Raw genomic sequence first — 19,450 nt, 5'->3', positions numbered from 1 at the left:
GATGTGCCTTCAGCCTGCCTGATCTGGAGGGGGAGAGGGGTTCTTCAAGAGTCACCCCCAAGCTGCTCCCACGCTGGAGATGAAGGAAACTAGAAGGACCTGGAAGTGGGAGGTGCCTTGGGCACCCCTGAGGCCAGGCGCTCCATTATACAGCTGGGGAAACTGAGGCCCAGGTGCCCACACATGGGGGCAGATCCAGACACTTGGGAGGCACAGGCCGTGACCCAGCCTGAGGACCCCCTTTCAGCACACTCGCTCCAGAGAGACCTTTGTGGAGGGCTGTGACTCCCTACCTGTGCTGAGATAGAGGGAGGTGAGCGAGCAGAGGGACCACCTCCTGGGGGGGTCTGTGTGGGTCGGGGGAGCACGATCACAGACCTCCACTCAGCCACGCTCCTGCGCACTCCCTAAAGATGGACTCATGGGTGCCAGGTAGGAAAGTAACCTTCACGACCCTCGGGAGAGACAGGGAATCAGAGACCCAGAGACAAGGTCCCCAGTCTCACCTCGGCAGAGTCTGTCCTCGACCCGCGCCCATTGTCCCTGGGTACGACCAGTCCCCAGGGGGCACGGCGGAGACAGAGGCAGGGGACCCCAGAAGCCCGGAGTCTGGCCCACTCCGGCCTGCCTGGCGCTGAAAGGGGCCGGGGCGGGCGGAGAGCAAGGCGGCGGGAGGTGGCGGCGAGGGGAGCCGGTGGGCGGGGGCACTGACGTCAGACCCGGGCCCGGGCGCCGGCGGCCGCTCCCCCGCCACATCCTGGTGGCCGCGCTCGCAGCCGGGCCGGGCCGTGCGCCGCTCAGCCGGGCAGCCTCGCGCGCAGCCACCGGGGAGCGGGCGGGGGCCATGCGTCGGCCTTGAGCGCGCCGGGCCGGCGCCAAGGAGCGCGCGCGGCGGGCGGGCGGCCGAGCCGGCGAGGGGCCCGCGCGCGGCGGCCGAGCATGGAGCTGAGCCTGGAGAGCCTGGGGGGCCTGCACGGCGTGGCCCATGCGCAGGCGGGAGAGCTGCTGAGCCCGAGCCACGCGCGCTCGGCGGCGGCGCCGCACCGCGGCCTGGTGGCGCCCGGGCGCCCCGGCCTGGTGGCCGGCATGGCGAGCCTGCTGGACGGCGGCGGCGGTGGCGCCGCCGGGGGCGCCGGGGGCGCGGGTGGCTCGAGCGGCGCGGGCGGCGGCGCCGACTTCCGCGGGGAGCTGGCGGGCCCGCTGCACCCGGCCATGGGCATGGCCTGCGAGGCCCCCGGCCTGGGCGGCACCTACACGACGCTCACGCCCCTGCAGCACCTGCCCCCGCTCGCGGCCGTGGCTGACAAGTTCCATCAGCACGCAGCGGCCGCGGCCGTAGCCGGGGCGCACGGCGGCCACCCCCACTCGCACCCGCACCCGGCGGCCGCGCCGCCCCCGCCGCCCCCGCCGCAGCGCCTGGCGGCCAGCGTGAGCGGCAGCTTCACCCTCATGCGCGACGAGCGCGCGGCGCTCGCCTCCGTGGGCCACCTCTACGGGCCCTACGGCAAGGAGCTGCCCGCCATGGGGTCGCCGCTCTCGCCGCTGCCCAACGCACTGCCGCCCGCGCTGCACGGCGCCCCTCAGCCCCCGCCGCCGCCGCCGCCGCCGCCGCTGGCAGCCTATGGCGCGCCGGGCCACCTGGCGGGGGACAAGCTGCTGCCGCCCGCCGCCTTCGAGCCTCACGCCGCGCTGCTGGGTCGCGCGGAGGACGCGCTGGCCCGCGGGCTGCCCGGAGGCGGCGGCGGCGGCAGCAGTTCGGGCGCCGGGAGCACTGGGGGGCTGCTGGCGCCGCTGGGCGGGCTGGCGGCGGCCGGAGCGCACGGGCCTCACTCTGGCGGCAGCGGCCCGGCCGCGGGAGGCGGCGGCCCCGGGGCGGGCGCGGCGGCCGAGGAGATCAACACCAAGGAGGTGGCGCAGCGCATCACGGCGGAGCTGAAGCGCTACAGCATCCCGCAGGCCATCTTCGCGCAGCGCATCCTGTGCCGCTCGCAGGGCACGCTCTCCGACCTGCTGCGCAACCCCAAGCCCTGGAGCAAGCTCAAGTCGGGCCGCGAGACCTTCCGCAGGATGTGGAAGTGGCTGCAGGAGCCCGAGTTCCAGCGCATGTCGGCGCTGCGCCTCGCAGGTAGGAGCGCGGCGCGTACCGCCCGACCCTAGGGGTCCGGCTCGGGGCTCCCCAGCACCAAGCAGTGCGGCAGCGGAGAGCCCCGGCTCCCTCCCCAGTCGGCGGCCTTGCGCCCCGCCCCCCCCACTCTGGACCCCCCTGCAGGAGGCTAGAGCGTGATCTGCGCCCCTGCCCGTCAGTTCCGTCAGTAAAAGGGGGAAAAGGATTGTGCCGCCGTCCCTCCCGTAGACTCCCGCCCAGCCCCTCCGGGAACTGGGAGGGGGTTCCTGGACCCTTTTTAGACTGCTGGAGGATCCCCAAGCTGCCAGCAGGGTCGCTCATTGTGTGTGTGATGTGTGCGTGTGTGTTTTAGGGGGTGGGTGCCCAAGACGCGCCGCCGCTTTCAGCTCGGGGTGCCACTCCCCTCCTCCCAAACGATCCCTCGCTGCGCCTCCAGCCCCGGGGCAGAGCGCCGGGACCGTGCACCGGGTGCCAGAACCTTAGCAGCCAGGGCCGGGCCCGCGCTCAGCCCCCGGCCCCAGCGCGCGCTTCTTTGTAGCTGGGCCTCTGCGATCGATAGCCTCCTCCCCCTCTCCGGCCGCTGGCAAAGGTCACCCGAGAACGGGCGGGGGAGGGGCAGCCCGGGGGACCCTCGGCCCGTGCGGCGCGGAGGCCTTTACACCCCAGCCGGCCGCCCGCCCCACGCGTTTGCTCCTGGCTAGGGTGCGCGCACCTCACTGGCCTCTCTTTTCCGTTTTGTGTTTCTCTCGCTTCTACTTCTCTCTCTGTCGGGCGAACTGGGATCTATTTTTTTTGCTCTGTCTCTGTTTTCCTGCTGGTCTCATTCTTTCTCCTTCTCTCTGTCCCGCTCCCTCTCTACCTCTCTCTGCCTCTGTCTCCGTGTCTCACTCACACTGATGCTCATCCCCCCCCTCGCTCCCTCCTCCCTCCCAGCTGACAACAGCTGGGTCCACACCTGCCCCCAGAGAGCCGGTGGCCAGGACCCCTTCTCCTGGGTGTGCGTGGTGGGGTGCAGGAGAGAGCCCCCACTCTCACCACGGTGGCCTGGCTTGGGTGGGGGGGAGTCTTTTCCTGGCCACTCTGGGGAGGGGCTGCAGCTGCCCCAGTAGCGGGGACAATAGCGGCCCCGGGCGCCTGATCGATCGCTTCTCTGCGCACACGGGCGAGTGGGGCTGGATGGAGTGGGCTGGGGCTCAAACCAAGCACCCCGTAAGCGGGGAGGCAGGGAGGCACTTGGCTGTGAAGGGCTGGGCAGGGAGGCTGGGGAAGAGGGGGTGCCATTGGGGGATGGAGAGGGGTCGGTGTTCGTTGCTCCCCTCCCCCTAGGCGTCCTGGACAACCTGGGGGACTTGCACCCACACACGGGCCTCAGTTGCCCCTTCTGCAGAACAAGGTGACTGCCTGAGCCCCGGATAGGCTTCCTAGATTCTCCACATTGGGGACTAAATCCTCCTTTGATGTGGCAGGTAACCAAGTGCGTGGGAAGGTGGCCGTGAAACGTTAGAAATGGCATCAGGAACCTGGAGCGTCTTGTGTGTAAGGGCAGTACCCACTCCTCATGACACATGCAATGACACAGGTGTGCTCACGGGGGACACTCAGTCACACCAGCACACAGCCACAGCGTGCCGTGTGTGATGCAGGTGATCAGGGAGCAGGTCAAGGGCATGGCTCTGACGCTGTAGGTACTAAGCAGCCCCCAGCGAATGGGGTCACTTGTGAGGTTTGACTTACTGTACACTGGCCACCTTCGGCCTCCTCCCCCGCGCGTGTATTTTGGGGACATCGTGTCTGACATGTGTGTACCCAAAGGACACACCACTTTCCATTTTTTTCCACCGTCACTGTCATTAAACTAACTGGACCTCTTTGTGGTATTTGAGTGGCGCACTTCGGGGCCACCCAACAGATTGGCCAGGGCGTCTTAGAACGACAAGCCTCAGGTGAGAAGTCCCTGTGGCGGGTGCCTGCTGTGAAGGATCAGTGCCAGCCAGCAGGGCACCAGCTCCCAGAGTCGGTGTCAGTGCGGGGAGGGCAGAGGAAACTGAGGCTGCGTTTGCATCCCAGCCGGGCCTCCCTGGCTTCTGCGGCGGCAGTCAGACGCCTCACCTCTCTGAGCCTCGGTTTCCCCTTTTGAAATGGGAGTCAGAATAGTGGCCGTCTCAGGGGTACGTGGGGTGAATGGAGAGGATGAGCACAGGACCTGGCACATGCTCAGGTCCAGGCGACATTGAGCCGCGACACCCGGCCTGTCCCCGGCTCCTCCAGGCCGCTGCCTACGCGTGACCCACCCACCCCACCCCACCCCCGTCCGCCTGGTCCGCGCGCCCGGCCCTGGGCCCCCGCCACACCTCTAGCGCGTTCAGGACCCCGTCCACAGCGCGGGGCTGGCCTTAGGATGTCAGCGGTGGCCGGGCCGGGGTAATTAGGCACCGACCGGCCGAGAGGCCTTTAGTTCCGGTCGCTGCGCGAATGAAAAGCGGTTAAGTGGCGGCAAATCGCAGCGGTTGGTGGGGGAGGCGGGGCACATCCCTCCGCAACGCGCCGACCCGCAAGCGACAGCCCAGAGCACCTCCCGGCGCCCAGACCCGCACAGTCCAACCCCGGCAGGGAGTACTCACCGCCGCCCTCCCTCCTCCCCGCCCCATCCCGGGACCCTGCAGCTCCGCGCCCCAGTCCCACCCCCTCGCGCTGGCCCGCCTCCGGCCTCGCCTCTTGGCCGAGCTGCTCCGGACCTCCCGTCAGGTAGTCCCGTCCTTGCGCTGGACCAGGAGGGAGAAAGACACACGGAGAGACAGAGAGAAAGAGAGATAGGTGAGGAAGGACAGAGAGTGGCAAAAAAAAAGAAGAGAGAACGTCAAAGAGACAGAAAAGGAGAGACTGGAAAGGGGAGTTGAGAGGTCCCAGCGGCTGCCCGGCTGCTGGGTTCCACTAGACTGGGTCCTGTCACCTCCCAGCTCCCCCGCCTCTCTCCTTCCCGACTCTGGGGCTTAGGAGGGAAGAGCAGTTCCTTTGTTTCTCTGAAGCACCCAAGAAATCTGGCCAGGTAGACCTGAGGGTCCCCCACTCCGTTGCCGCCAGGCCTGCCTGTGCTTTGTGACTCAGTTTACCCCCCTGTACAATGTGTGTGCATTGGGGGAGCCAGGCTCTGGGTCTGACATTCTGGGGATGGCCCATCCTGCATCCCCCCAACCCCACTGCCATGGTGGGGGGGTGACTAGCCCTACTCCATCCCAGGATCCTCAGATTCCCACAGCTTCGGAGCCGCCGCCTCTTCGAAGCCCTCCCCGACTGTGTCTCAAACAGTAATTACGGGAGAGGGGCTGGGGGAGGGGCTGGCGGACTCCGCGGGGGCGGGGCGGTCGATGAATTCGAATTACCGTCTCTAATTCATCACCGTCGCCGGGTCGATAACTTCGGCCGTCTTCAAATATTGTTTAAATTGCAACTCCGGAGGAAAAGTATTTTTTGTAACTGATCAGAAAATATATATAAAATATCAGATGGTGGCGATTGAAAGAAGGGCCTTCTCCTCCTCCTTCTCGCCCGCCGATGAGCCCCAGACCCAGAATCCCTGAGGGCTGTGGGAGACCGGCCGTGGGGGAAACTGAGGCAGAGAGGGAGCCATTTCCGGAGGTGACAGGGGGTGGGCACGGTGAGGGCAGATGTCAGGGTTGGCGGTGGCTTTGCAGTGCGGTGGCCAGGGGCCTGGAGTCTGGAAGGGATGGTGATGGAAAGGGGAAAGGCACACCAGCTGCCCCCCTCCAGGCTAGGACAGGCTTTTCCCCCACCCCTCCCCCCATTCTGCAGCCACCATCCCGGACAGGTGTTGAATGGGAAGAGAAGAAGAGACTCAGCCCACAAGGTCCAATTCCAGAGTCCCACTTGGAGGGACACTATCCATCCCCCCGCAAGCACTCTCCACCCCCTCTCACCTCCCCCCATCCCCCCACCCCTGCAAAGACCAATGTACCTTCAGTAAAACCTGACCTTGATCCACCCACAAGGGTCCACACCTCTTGCAGACCCCTCCAGAAAGCCACCCCAGTAGAGAATTCGGAGACCTGGCCTCACCCGGGCTCAGTCACTGACTGATCTTGGGTGAGGGTCTGAGTCTCAGTTTCCTCATCTGAGAAATGGACAGAATCAGATACCACCTCCTAGGTATTTGTTGAGGTTTTTCTTATCAACCCCGCCCCCCCCAGAGCCCCTCAGGATGTATTCACAGACCCTGTACCCTGAGGCCACATTGCTTAATCACCCACTCACACCCACATCTCCTTGTCTTTAGGGAGGACCTGGGTCATCCCTGGCAGCCTGTGCTTTGTGGGACCCACAGAGAGTGGGGAAGGGGAGCCAGAAGGGGTCTGGGACCTGGAGGGGACACTGCAGGCCTCCTCAGGGAAGCAGGGAGTGGGGGGATACTGTCCGGGGCTGTGTGTGCCAGGGCCACGAGGGGCTGTGCATGATGTCTTGGGTCCCCCAAACCAGTCCCTCCTTCTAGACCACAAGACCCAAGTGGGGCGGCACCAGCACCCTGCCCAGGTTCACTGATTCTGCCTTCCATTTCCACGCAGAGGGGGAGGGAGAGGAGAGGGGTAGGTTGTCAGATGGGGAGGGGGCGGGCTGGGATGCCCGGAGGCCCTCCCCTTCCCCCTCGGTTCACCCACCAGAAAGGAGGGACCTCTTAAGCCAGTTTGGGCGTTGAGCCCACTTTACAGACCAGCAAGCCAAGGCTGAAAGAAGGGTGCTTGCCAGTGCTGCACACTCAGGGTGACTCAGAGCCTTTGGTAAATGGGGCTTGAGATGCTCAGGCTCCCACCTCCCTCAGAGATGGGGGGACATTCCGGGCAGGTGGCCCGGCAGAGACAAAGGCTGGGAGGGGGGCTCAGTGGACTGAGGCCAGGGACAGGAGGGAGGCTGTCAAGGTCATGTCAAGGTCCAGTTTACAAACCGCTTGGGTGACCCTTGGGCCGGGAGGGCAGGCCTGCACTTGTCCTTCCGACTCAGAGTTGGACAGGATCACGGACCCACGTGAGTCCCCCCAGGGACCACCAGAGACCCTGGGGATGGGTCCTCCTGCTGCACTCAGAGCCACCCGCTTCTGCTTTTCCTGGTGAACTGCCCCTTCCTGGCTGCCAGCCCTCAGGGGGAACCTGGGCCCTGAACTGGAGGTGCAGCCCTCCTTGAACCCCAGTCCCGATAGTACCTTCCTGCCTGAGAGACAAGGATGGTCGTTCCCATGTCACAGAGAAGCACACAGAGGAATCTCCCGGGTGAGGGGCTGGAGCTGGGCTTTGGCTCCTTTATTCTGAAGTCCCCTTACCTGAAAATCCTAGGATTTTCTAACCAAGACCCAGCCATTCTCCCTAAACTCCCTCCCTATCAACCATCACCACTCTAGTCTGAGCAATCCACCTCTGGCCGCTGCCTCCTCCTTGCTGGTCTCCAGGCTCCACTCCCTCCCCTGATGTCCTCACTCCAAAGCTGGAGGGGGCTTCTTACAGTAAGTCAGAGCTCATCATTCTTCTGCTTAGTACCATGCCTCGTGGCTCCCAAGAGCCCAGAAGTAGAGGAAACTTCCTTCCACGGCCCTAACTTTCTGTCCTGCGTCAATGCAGGTGGAACCACCAAGGACAAAGGCTGGGAGGTGGGAAGCCAGAGCTGCTGTAAGGATGGAGGCTGGACCCCTGCGGCTGGAGTCTTTGTACGTAGCAGCGAGCTCAGCTGAACCAGGGGAGCTCAGGCTGGTTTGAATCAAGTGTTTAATTAAATATGGCCCTTGATCAATAAGGAAGGCTGTGCTCATGGGGGAGGGAAGAGGCTGGCCTGGAGCCAGGGGCAGCCTGGGAGACCCACCTGACCTTGGGCAGTCCAGGGACACCTGCAGCCTCAGTTTCCCCTCTGCCAAGTAGGTGTGGACGTGGTGGGGCTAGGAAAAGGGGGGACTCTCCTGCTGCTGGTGTCTTGCCCTATGGACAGATGTGGGGCAGGCCGGGGGCTTAGACCTAAAGAGTCGCACGCATAAAGCCACAAATTGGCAGCAGGTGGAAACGGACAAGGAGAGGCGCCCATGGCCGGCGCGGGCCTCTGGAGAGAGGGGACGGGAGTGTAGACATGCCAGTGCCAGCGACACAGTGTCGATGCACGCGGGGAACGCAAGCGGAGATGCAAAGGAACGGGGGATATAAGTGTAGATCCTGACGGGACACAAGTGTAGACGCCCACATCCACACTAGGGCAAGCGCGCGCAGACTCCGGCCCAGGACCCCCGCCGCCCTCCGGTCGGGGTCTGGCACGTCCCGGTGCTGGGGGAGCAGGGAAGAACCCACTTGCGTCCCCCCCGACACCTTCGCTGGCGCCTGGGAATTTTTCACGGGCCCCCAGCTGAGCCGCTGGGCCACCTCTCCTACCCATCCACTTCCGGGCAGCTGCGGTCCGGACCCCACTCCCTAGAGCTGGGGGGGTTGGGAGAGGGTCACGTCCGCCCGCGGTGACGGAGGTAGGTGATGGGGGACCTGGTGCGGGCACAGCAGGGTTCATGCTTTTCTACGCACCCTAGCGCATCCGCGCCCACTAGGGAAGATGTCGGTGCTTCAGTTTCCACCACCAGGCCAACGCCGCCCCGCAGTGCCGGCAAAGCCGCGGAGTGCAGCCGGGGCCGCCACGTTCCGCACGTCTGTCCTCAGCGGACGTGGGATCTCACAACCCCAAAAGGATCTAGCGTGCATCCGCCCTCCACAGCCTGGAGGGACATGGGCGCACGCAGCCCAGTGTAAGGACCCGGCCCCTTGCACTGCACACCCGCGGCCTCCGAGCCTCAGGGTCACCGGCGCGCCCTCAACAAGTGCCCGCATCCTACCCCGGGGGAAGTCATATCCCACCCGTGGGGAGCCGCCTCTGGGTTCGCCTCCCTCTGGCCCAACCCAGGGCGGCGGCGGACTTGGCGCGCTTGGCTGCGCGCTCGGAACGTCGGGTCACAGCTCCTGGAATGCAGACAGCACAGCGCGGGGGCCGGGGCGCTTGGGGAGGGATGCGTGCGGCGGCGGTCAGGCCCGGGACTGTGGACAAGGCGCTTCCCCTGCGCACCTCCGTTTCCCCAAATGGAGACTAGAATCCTCAGCCCGGCTGAGAACGAAGCACGTAAAAAAAAGCCTCCTGCGCGCGTCGGAGCAACGGCAAAGTCCCTGCTTGCTTCCTCCACCTCCCTCCTGTCTACCCACCCTGTTCTTTAAAAGATGCTGTATTATTTTTTTTTCACACAGCGGACACATTCGCCAAGTTCCAAATTTAAGTGGAGCAAGTCCCCTTTCTGTAAACCGCGGTTCGTATCGCTCCTCCGAAAGAGAGGTTACACTTCATCCGGCAGCCATAATGCACGTACTTTTCCTTTTCCTTTTCCTCTTTTTAAAAAACACCGGTTCTGCTGTGCTTTTGCTTCACCGACAGCCGGCACATCCACATCAGGAAAGAGAGAGCCTCGAAGGCATTTTTGCCTGCTGCATAGTATTCTCTTTGGCCCTTTCCCTCTGTCTTCAACCACGTCCCTGCCCAGTGGACATTTAGGACAGTTCCAGGTGGCTTGTCGGGCTGCAGTGAGCACGCGCAGCACGACAGTTTTGCCCGTGAGTTTATCTGTGGCTTAGTTTCCCAGGCACTGAAATGCTGGGTCCTCCCCCCCCCCACCCCCGCTGGCCTTTTCTGCTTTGGCTTCTCTATGCTTTTTCTTATCACCGAAGGTTCCTTTCCTGTCATCTTTTTCAAATCCATTTCCAGCTGTCAGCCGCTGCGACTCTTAACATTTTTTTTTTAAATAAAAGCTCTGTGTGCACCCGCTGATGAGGTTTGCCCCCAGTACCTGAATGGGGGGGCGGGTCTCAAGGCGTGAGAGCTGCCCCTGGACACCTCCGTCCCCCCATCCCCAGGCGTTGCAACCACCAGATGGAGCGCCCCCACCCCCGCCCCGGGAGGGGCAGCCCAGAACCCAGTGGAAACGCTCATTTCCCTGATAAGTCTTTGAAAGGCTCAGAACTAATTTGAAAATGCGGCCATTAAAATCCCATCAGGGGAAGCAGGGGGGCGGGGAGGGAGGCTGGGTGACAGCCAAGGTGCATTCAGAGGCTGGGGGAGGGGGAGGGGTGGACCTGGCGGGCAGGGGAGGGGTGGAGGGGCAGAGAGTGGTGAGGCGTCGGAGACAGAGGAGGGGCTGCTGAGGCTTCCAGGGGGTCCACATCTGAGGGCAGGGGCCTGGCTCAGCACCGTCTCCCTGGAGATGACTCCCCTCCCCCCCACCCATGGGAGCCTCTTCCCGGTGCCCTGAGGAGTGCAGGGTGTGGATAAAGCAGGTCCGAGACATGTATGTGCTCCAGGCTCCCCTCCGAGTGACTCACTGTGTGACCTTGGGCAAGTCACTCACTGTCCCTGGCCAGGGGAGGCCAGCGGGGGCTGCTCAGGGCAGCTCAGCCCAGTGGGGACAAGCCACTAGGGTGGTGGCATCAATGTGGCCCACATCTGGGGCTGAGCAGCTGGTGGCCGGGGTGGGACGTGTCGCCAAGGAAACCGGTCATCATCCCAGCCGGGGACCTGGCTCCGTATTGAATTGTCTGCCCCGAGAAGCTGAGCTGAGCGCAGGAGGTGGCCGGAGGGGAGGGAACGGGCTGTGGCTCTGGCTCCCGCTCCCACACCACCGCCCCGTGCCCAGGTAGACAGATCCTGGGAAGGGGCTGGTGCAGGCACACGCGGCCGGGGCCCTGGGGGCAGGCGAGGGTGGCTCCGCGGCGGCTCTGACACTGCACAGAGGGTGACCCAGAGGGATGAGCACTTCTGGGGCCACCGTCTGGCTGCTGTCCTCCCCTGTCAGACCCAGGCTTTCACAGTGGGGGGAGCCACCCTCCTGATGCCACCTGGCTTCTTCCAGATCTGTTCCCCCCTAGCCGGGCTCATGTCTTCCCCCCCCCCCCCCCCCCCGCCCATAGCCCAACCATGCCCACCTCCATCCCGAACTGCACAGCGGGGGCAGCTGGCAGCCCCGTCTGGGAACAGTCAGTCATCGGTTTCCCTGTATCTGTGCAATCATTCGGGTGACGGTGTTTTCACACCACATCGAGGCTCCGTGGGACCTTGCACACAGTGCACACAGGAGGTGCTTGGTAACTGTGTGAGTGAAGGGGGGAGGAGGAAGGAGCGAGCAGCTGCAGGGTCCGCCCTGGCCCGCGTTTGGAGCCAGCTTTGCTTGGGACCCCCAACCCCACGGACAGATGGGGACATCAGGACCAGGGGTCGCTGGGCCCGCTTTATAAACCAGGAAAACTGTGTCCACAGACTGTGTGCTCAGGGCCACTCGGCCCCCGGAGCCCAGGCCCAGCGTCCCCCGCTGATGGGGAAGGGCAGGGCAGTGGGGCAGCTAGCAGGCCCGAGGCCGGAAGACAGACAGGAGCCACCCCGGGGGTCTCACGGCCCATCCTACGTCCTGTAGACTCAGACCCAGTGGGCCCAGCGCCACGCACACTGGCTGTCACACCCAGCAAGTCACGTTCCGCCCTTGATTCTTCACACTGCATCCTCTGTCTGACATCCACGCTGTGTCCCCAACCCCCGAGGCCAGCTGCAAGCAAACGTCACGCTGAGGCCTGCTGGCCCCCGGGTCTTCCGCCGCTGCCCACGGACCAGCCACATCCTCTGAGCCTCTGCCCCCACTGCCCCCCAGGTCCCCACCCGCTGCCCACCTGTCTGCCTATCGCACCGAAGGCTCTGGCTACCCTCCCAGTTTCCCCGTTCCTCACACGCGTGTGGTCTGCTGTGCGTGGCTACCCCTCCCAACACAGCAAAGCCGCACTGCACACGCCACCTTCCACCCGGCCAGGCCCTGTGCAGCCCCACGCGGGCACACCCCACTGATGGGGGACAGGCAGACTCCCGCGTGCTCAGCCGGCTGGGGCCAGGGATGGCCCAGGACAGGCACAGCAGGGGCACTCATCCCGCCATGTCACCCACCCAGACCACGGTGGGCCTCTGGAGGAGGAGAGGAGGAAGGTGCAGGATGCCAGAGGGGAGGGGGAGACGGAGGGGGGGAGGAGATGGGTGTCTGTCAGGTGATGATGGGGGTGAACAAGTGCAACCCTAGCTCCCTCCACTGCGGACCTGATCCTCTCCATCCACTGAGGGGCGACTGAATCCAGGGACACCCCCCCTCCCCCTCCTGCTGCACAGCCCCAGCTTCTCCCTGGCTGACTGGGGACAGGGTGCTCCCTGCTGAGGGCCCTCCCTGGGGTCCCCCTGCTTTACCGGACCCTCCAGGGCAGTGACCAGCCGGGTCTCCCTGCGCAGGGTCTTCCAGTCTGGGCTGAGTCCCCTACCACCCACACAGGGGTGTCAGGCATCGGACAACACAGCCAGCCGGCAGGCTCCCATGGATCCACTCTGTGCTGGGCACCAGAAGGCTCCTAGGGGAGAGAATTGGGGCCCTGCTGAGGGTGAGGGGAAGAGTTTCCTGGGGCAAGGGCAACTGGGGCTGGGCCTTGAGGGATGTCTAGGAGTTCTTTGGCTGAGGCAGCCCAACTCCCTACTCCAGACCTCATTTTCTCCATCCCTCCCCCCTCCAGGAAGATTCTAGGGAAGGTGCTGAGGCTTGAGGCCTGCCCTGAGAGGGGGAGAAACTTCACAGCTGCCCTGCAAGTGGGGCCCAGAGCCTAGCTCCTCCCCGGGGCCCCCATATGGGAGCTGGGAGCCTCATCCCAGCCCCACCATCGTATTCAAGACTTTTCTGGCTAAACCCCTTCTCAGAGCCTGGTAAGGTAGAGATCATGATTAAGACAATTTTCCAGTTGAGGAACCTGAGACTCAGAGGCCGTCACCACGCAGTAATCCACGGTGGGGACGGGTCTGACTGCCCTCTTGGGCCCCTGGATGCGAGCAGCTTTGTAGAAAGGCAGGAGGGACAGAGGTGCCATGGGAGCACGTCTCCAAGGGTCTGAAATGAAAGGGAACTTGAGGGTCCCCCCAACTCACCTCCCATTGCCGCCACCCGAAACGTGGACCAACAGGGCCCACCCTCCTACATGGAGTCCCGGCCAGCGCTGGGGCGGGGTCAGCTCCCCTGTCAGTCACTGCGGGAACCGCGGGCCAGACCAGCCGAAAAGCCTGCCGTTAGCGCCTGCTGGGCTCCCCGTGAGGCAGCTGATTTGGGAATAAGGTCCCTTCTGTATCTCCTTTGGTCTCCTCCAGGGCTTCTGGGACCCCCCAGGAGCCAGCCCCAGACCCTCCTCATCCCTGGACTCCAAAAAGACTGATAGCAATGAGGGAAACAGGATGGGGTGTACCCGCCACTGTGGTGCACCCGCATCCCCTCCTCCACCTGAATCATTTCTATCTCCATCACCTTCCCCACCATCTTTAAGATCAGAGCATCTTGGAATCAGCAGCTCCAAGTATCAGATTCTCAGTCCCTGGGGTCATGGAGGGTGGACAGGAGAGAAAGTTGGGTCCAAAACCCTCACTCTGTGGCACCCCTGGATAGAGTGGGAGAATGGTGTGGAAAAAAGAAAGAAAAAAGCAGAGGAGGGAGAAAGTTGCAGTAGTAAATTGGGGGGGGGTCAGGGTGGGCCTCACAGAGAAGAGATTTGAGCGAAGAATGGAAGGAGGCAAGGGAACGATGAAGAAACGTGGGAAGAGCAACGCAGGCAGTGACTTCCCTGGTGGTGCAGTGGCTAAGACTCTGTGCTCGCAATGCATGGGGCCCAGGTTCGATCCCTGGTCAGGGAACTAGATCCCACGTGCCACAACTAAGAGCTGTCACAGCCAAATAAATAAATAAATATTTATAAATAAAAAAGAGCGATGCGGGCAGAGGTGGCAGCCAGTGCAAAGGCCCTGAGGTTGGACTGTGCCCGGGGGAGGTGACCAGTGTGGCCACGGAGGAGTGAGCTGAGTGAGGGGCAGCAGGAGGAGGTGAGAACAGAGAGGCAGTGGGGGACCAGGGGCCGAGCGAGATGGGGAGGGCTGGGGCAGCTGATGTGCCCTGAAAAATGTTTGAAGGAGGCAGAACGTCCCATTTTGCAACTGAGGAGACTGAGGCAGGCCCTGCAAGGGAACTGACCCACCCAGGGTCCCAGAGCATGTATGAAGGCCATCCCACCCCACCAATCCCACAGGCCGGCCCAGCTGGCTCCTCCTCTGCTGGCTGTCACGGCAGCCATGGTTGGTGGTGAGGGCCTGTGTCTGAGGCCACTCCCTGTCTCCCCACCACAGGCTGGGTGGCCCTGGTGGGGGAACCTGGGCTGAGTCCCCCTGTGCTGGGCACATACAAGGTGGACTCTAGGATGGGGTTTGATGGTGTCGGTGAGGATTTTGGAGGAGACGGTGGTGGAGGGGATAAAATGGAGGTGACGGTGGTGGAGGTGCAAGTGGAGGAGGTGATGAGAGCAGAGGTGGTGTTGATGATGGAGTTCGGCTGCGGAGAGAGGTGATGGTGGTACAGGTGGTGGTAATGGTGGAGGAGGAGGGGCTGGTGGTGGAACTGATGCAGATGATGGAAGGGATGGTGGTAGATGGACACGGATGGTGGTGGAGATGAGGTGATGGCAGAAGAGGTGATGGAGGTGATGGAGGTGGGGGTGATGGAGGGAGAAGTGATGCAGGTGGAGGAGGCGATGCAGGTACACCACAGTGGCAGTCCCCACTGGAGATCATCGTGGAAGAGGTGGCCGCAGCAGTGGCACGGCAGTGTGAGGCTGCTGGCTGGTGCCGTGAGTACATCCCAGGCTGCTCCCCGGGCTCCTCTTCCCCAGCCCTGCTCCCTGGCCGGTCCTCTGGCAGCCTTGGTTTTCACTTCTGTGAAAGGGGCCCATACCCAGGCCTCTCCTCCTTCTGGGGCTGCCTCCAGGGGTGCATTGGTTATTAGGACTGACCCGGGTGATGCTGGGCGCTGGGAGGGATACTGATAAGGGGCAGGGCAGCGATAGGACCCGCTGCTGGGGGGCTTTGGGGCACCTCCCGTGCTGGCACTCACACCCCCGCCAGGGGCAGGGGCCTCCAGGCAGGCGCCGCCGGGGTCTGTGGGGGAGGGAAGCGGTGACAAAAGCTGCTCGAGGTAAACAGCTCCGACCGACCGGAGCCCGGATCGATCCAGGCTGTGAGGAGCTGTAATTAGATTGAACGCTGGGAAGGGGGGCGAGCGGAGCCTCTTTTTGCTGCGATCGACAAAACGCGAAGTTTTTTCACCGCTCTGCTTCGCCCGGCCCCTCCCCCAGCCTCTGCCTCTGGGGCCCCCATTAGGCTCTGGGTTGGAGAAGGGGGAGGCCGGGGGCAAAGAGGCGACCCACATCTTACCTCCCTCCCCTCTGCCAGTCAACTCTGGCTGCTGTCTTGCCCCTGCCAGGACTTGCTGGGCGAACTTGGGCGAGGGGCTTACCTTCTCCGAGTAAGTAGGAAGGAAACTTCCTGCCCTATGGAATTATAAGGCCCTGCACATGCAAAGCTCTTGCAAGCTAGAGCATTGATACAAAGGAGCATTTGTATATCTGTCCCTAGTGTAAATGCATAGTGAACTCATGAGAAAATTGCTAAGAGAATGAATGAATGCATGAGTGAATGAATGAATTGATGATCGCAACAGGAGGGCAAGAAAGGCCTCTTTTGGAACGTAAAGGCCTGGTTGAGTTTTGACTCTTCCCTGGCCTTGCTGCCTGAGACCCAGCTTTCCCTTGAAAGAGTTGGGGATGTGGCCTCCTCTCGTGAGCCTCACAGGCTTGCCAGGTTCCAAGGAGATGGGAGGTCAAGGCAGTTGCTTGTGCTTCCTTCGAACATTTCTTTAAGCAGATAAAATACGAACAAATGTTCTCACTCCCCTGTTTTGTATACAGAAGGCTGCCCGGTACACTGTTCATGTCCTGGGTTTTGCCTCATACAGTACCAGGATGGCTTTTCCTTTCTTGCACGGCTGCTTGTTTTTCCAGGAGTTAATTGTTGCCAATCACAAACTCTTCCCACATCCTCCATCAAAGCTCGAAACCAACGCATGTTAGGACGTTTCCATTTCCCTTGGTTCTTCTGCTCTGACCTGAATGGGACTGCCCTCCGTGCCCTTGGTGCCTTTGTCCTGCTGTCTTTCAGGCTCTCCCGTCTTCATCTGGGGGACCGCTTTTCCCTTTCCTCTAGGTTGAATCACATTTCCTGATTCCCGCACCTTCCTTTTTTGATTTACTTCCTCATTTTGATGGAACACACCCTCTAGTAGCTTTCTGAGAAAAGGGTATAAAGAAGTCAACTTCTGGAGACCTTGAACGTCTGACTATATCTTTAGTCCACCTTCATGCTTATGTTTGGCCGGTCACACAATTCTAGCTGAATACAGTTTTCCCTCAGAATTTTGAAGGCATTGTTCCACTGGCTCCCAGTTTTCAAGAAGCCCAAAGCCACTCTGATTCTTAGGTCTCCAAATGGCATGTGGCTTTCCTCTCTGGGACATTCTATCTTCTTTTTCATCCTGGGTCCCTGACATTTCACAAGGATGAACCTCAGGGAGTGTATTCTTTTTCATTCATCGAGCTGAGCATTTCATGGGCTCTTTTAAACTGAACTCTCATGTCTTCCAGCCATGGATTTAAAATATATATATAATTTATTTGGGCTTCCCTTCCTCTAGTTTTGGATGGCCTCTTGCCCAGATGACAAACCTGCACATTCATCCTCTAACTTTGTTACCACCTTTCCCTCATTTTCCATCTCTGTGTCCACCTGTATTTCCAGAGATATTTGCTTTATGTTCCAATCTTTTTTTTTTTTTTTTTAATTTTTTGGCCCAGTCACATGGCCTGCAGGATCTTAGTTCCCCGACCAGGGATTGAACCCGGGCCCTTGGCAGTGAAAGCGCCGAGTCCTAACCACTGGACCGCCAGGAATTCCCTACGTTCCAATTCTTACATTGACTTTATTCCAGCTATTATATACTTAAATTCTAAGAGCATTGTCTTCCCCTCTCGTGGTCCTGTTTCATGGATACAGTATTTTTCTCTTAGCTCTCCAAGAATCTGACTTATAACAGTGCCTGACCTGTCTGTTTCTTCTGAGGGCATCATCCCCCAATCCTCCTGCCATTTTTCTCTCGCTCCTTCGTTAGAGGCTTTTCTGAAATGTCCAGTAACCTCTGATCATCACTCTTCTTTAATCATGAAACCTGAAACAGCCAATCAGAAGCCCCGTGTGTGTTCCAGGTCAAAAGGGCCAGGGAGGGATGTGGTGCGTCAGTTCACACAGGGGAACCTGTCGTCCCCGAGAAACGAGCCACAGTGCAGGGGACATTCATTTATTTTTGCTGACGTGTGTGGACATTGATCTGGCATGTCATCGGGTTCAGACTGTCCTGGAACCAAAAAAAACCAGCTTGGCTTGTGGTCCCAGCAGGCCACTAGGCCTGGCAGCAGGGATCTGCTAGTACAGCCTGTGCCACCGGCCACTATGGGGGTGACAGAGTCTCTGGGGCAAGCGGTTGGCGGGGAGGCAGGATAGGGCAGGTGTCCACCACCCACTGCCCCTGACTGCTACGTGGATGAGGAATTGAGACTCTGATAGAGTTTGTGCTGACGTCAGCAGCCCCCGGGGGGAAGTAGCCTGCTCTGGCTGGTGAAGCTCATCTTTTCCACCCACTGGCCCCCATGGCATTGAGGGGAGGGGTCCGCTTTGGAGCTGGGGCAGGGAGGAGGAGGACCACAGGCTCCAGCCCAGCTCCACCACCCTGAGATGTTGCCATTTCCCCTTTGCAAGCATCCACCGACCACAGGGCAGCCTCCTGCAGCCTTCCCGGTCCTCCGTGCAGGTGACCCTGGGAGAGGGAGGGTTGGTCTCTCAACCCCCCTCAGATCCTCCCAGCTCCAGAAGTTCCTCTGGGGACTCGAGGGGAGCCAAACCTCAGTCTCAGTCTGCTGGTGGGGGGAGGCCAGAGTGGGGGCTCAGATATCAGAATCAGGCAGTGGACGCCCATGTGAGCCTGGTTCAGGGTCCCTGAGCTGGCCAGGCGCCAGAGGACACCAGGGAAGGAAGCGTGGGCTGTCACCCCCCTTCTGAGAACCCCCTTGCCCCATCATTCCAGGGGGAGGTTACTGGGCTTTGTGACACATCTCCAAGGACCTATGAATTAACCACTTCTTTCACCCAGGTCTACACTGAGCCAAATAACTCACATGTAGAGTTTCCATGTCATTTCCCCCAGCACCCCCCAGGTGTGGGCTGCAGAAGGGAGGGCGGAAAGCCACCAACACCAGTGGTGCTCTTGAGGTCAGGATTCTTGGGGGGGTGGGGAGGGGTTTGGGGATATGAGGCTGGGGAGGGGGCCAAGCATGCAGACGAGGGATGGGAGGGGTGGCGACCCGTGCCTGTGGAGGTGTGCTCACACTGTGTCCCCTTCTGTTTCTCCCTTTCTTACCTCCACATCTGCCTCCTCTGTCTCTGTCTCCTGCCCACGACTGTCTGCCCCCCCCTTCCTTCCATTACTGGCGGTCTCTACTCGCTGCCTCCTGGCCTCTTTCTGTGTCTCCCTGTCTCTTTTGGCCCTGTCCCCGGGTCGTCTCTCCCTCCATCTCTCGCGTTTCCCGCGTATTTCTGTGTTTCCTCGTGTCTCTCCGCTCCGGGACGCGTGGCCTGTCTTCTTCCGTGCGGCCGCACGGTGGCGCTGCGTCCCGCTCGCCCGCCCGCTCGCCCGCAGCCTGCAAGCGAAAGGAGCAGGAGCAGCAGAAGGAGCGCGCGCTGCAGCCCAAGAAGCAGCGCCTGGTGTTCACCGACCTGCAGCGGCGCACGCTGATCGCCATCTTTAAGGAGAACAAGCGGCCGTCGAAGGAGATGCAGGTCACCATCTCGCAGCAGCTCGGCCTGGAGCTCAACACCGTCAGCAATTTCTTCATGAACGCGCGGCGCCGCTGCATGAACCGCTGGGCCGAGGAGCCAGGCGCGGCCCCCGGGGGCCCCGTCGGCGCCGCGGCCACCTTCTCCAAGGCCTGAGGCGCCCCGCCTCCTCCCCTCCCCCCCAACCGCGCCCTCCCCTCCCCCCTCCCCCACCGCGCCCTGCCAGCCTCCACGGCCCGGGCGCTGCCCTCCCACGTCCCCCAGCCCCAACCCTGCCGGCCCGGAGACCCGCGCCAGGGGGCTCCTGGAGGGGCTGCCGTCCGGGTTCCCACACCCCGGGAAGGGATGCAGCACACCCCCAGCCCAAGTGCACAAAAAGGGCCCCCCTCCTCCCTCGGTCCCAATCTCCTTCAGGCCAAAGGAAGCCCTCCACCCCCCCGCCAGAGGGGAGGGTGTGACAGAAAGGGGCTCCCGGGCTCCCTTTCAAGGCAG

General features: G+C 62.0%; 1 protein-coding gene across 1 annotated transcript; it reads left to right on the top strand.

Annotated features, from left to right (window-relative positions):
• Positions 1 to 939: 939 nt before the first annotated feature.
• Positions 940 to 19,114, top strand: ONECUT3 (one cut homeobox 3; the record flags this gene model as incomplete). The annotated part of the gene is made up of 2 exons (XM_082834849.1): positions 940 to 2,125; positions 18,822 to 19,114. 2 exons carry the CDS (start codon positions 940 to 942, stop codon positions 19,112 to 19,114), a joined length of 1,479 nt encoding a protein of 492 aa, XP_082690975.1.
• Positions 19,115 to 19,450: the final 336 nt, after the last annotated feature.

Source organism: Leucopleurus acutus (genome assembly GCF_964270905.1).
Source record: "Leucopleurus acutus genome assembly, chromosome: 3".
NCBI lineage: Eukaryota > Metazoa > Chordata > Mammalia > Artiodactyla > Delphinidae > Leucopleurus > Leucopleurus acutus.
Note: the sequence above shows the minus strand (reverse complement) of the source record. Positions and strands in the feature narration are given on the sequence as shown.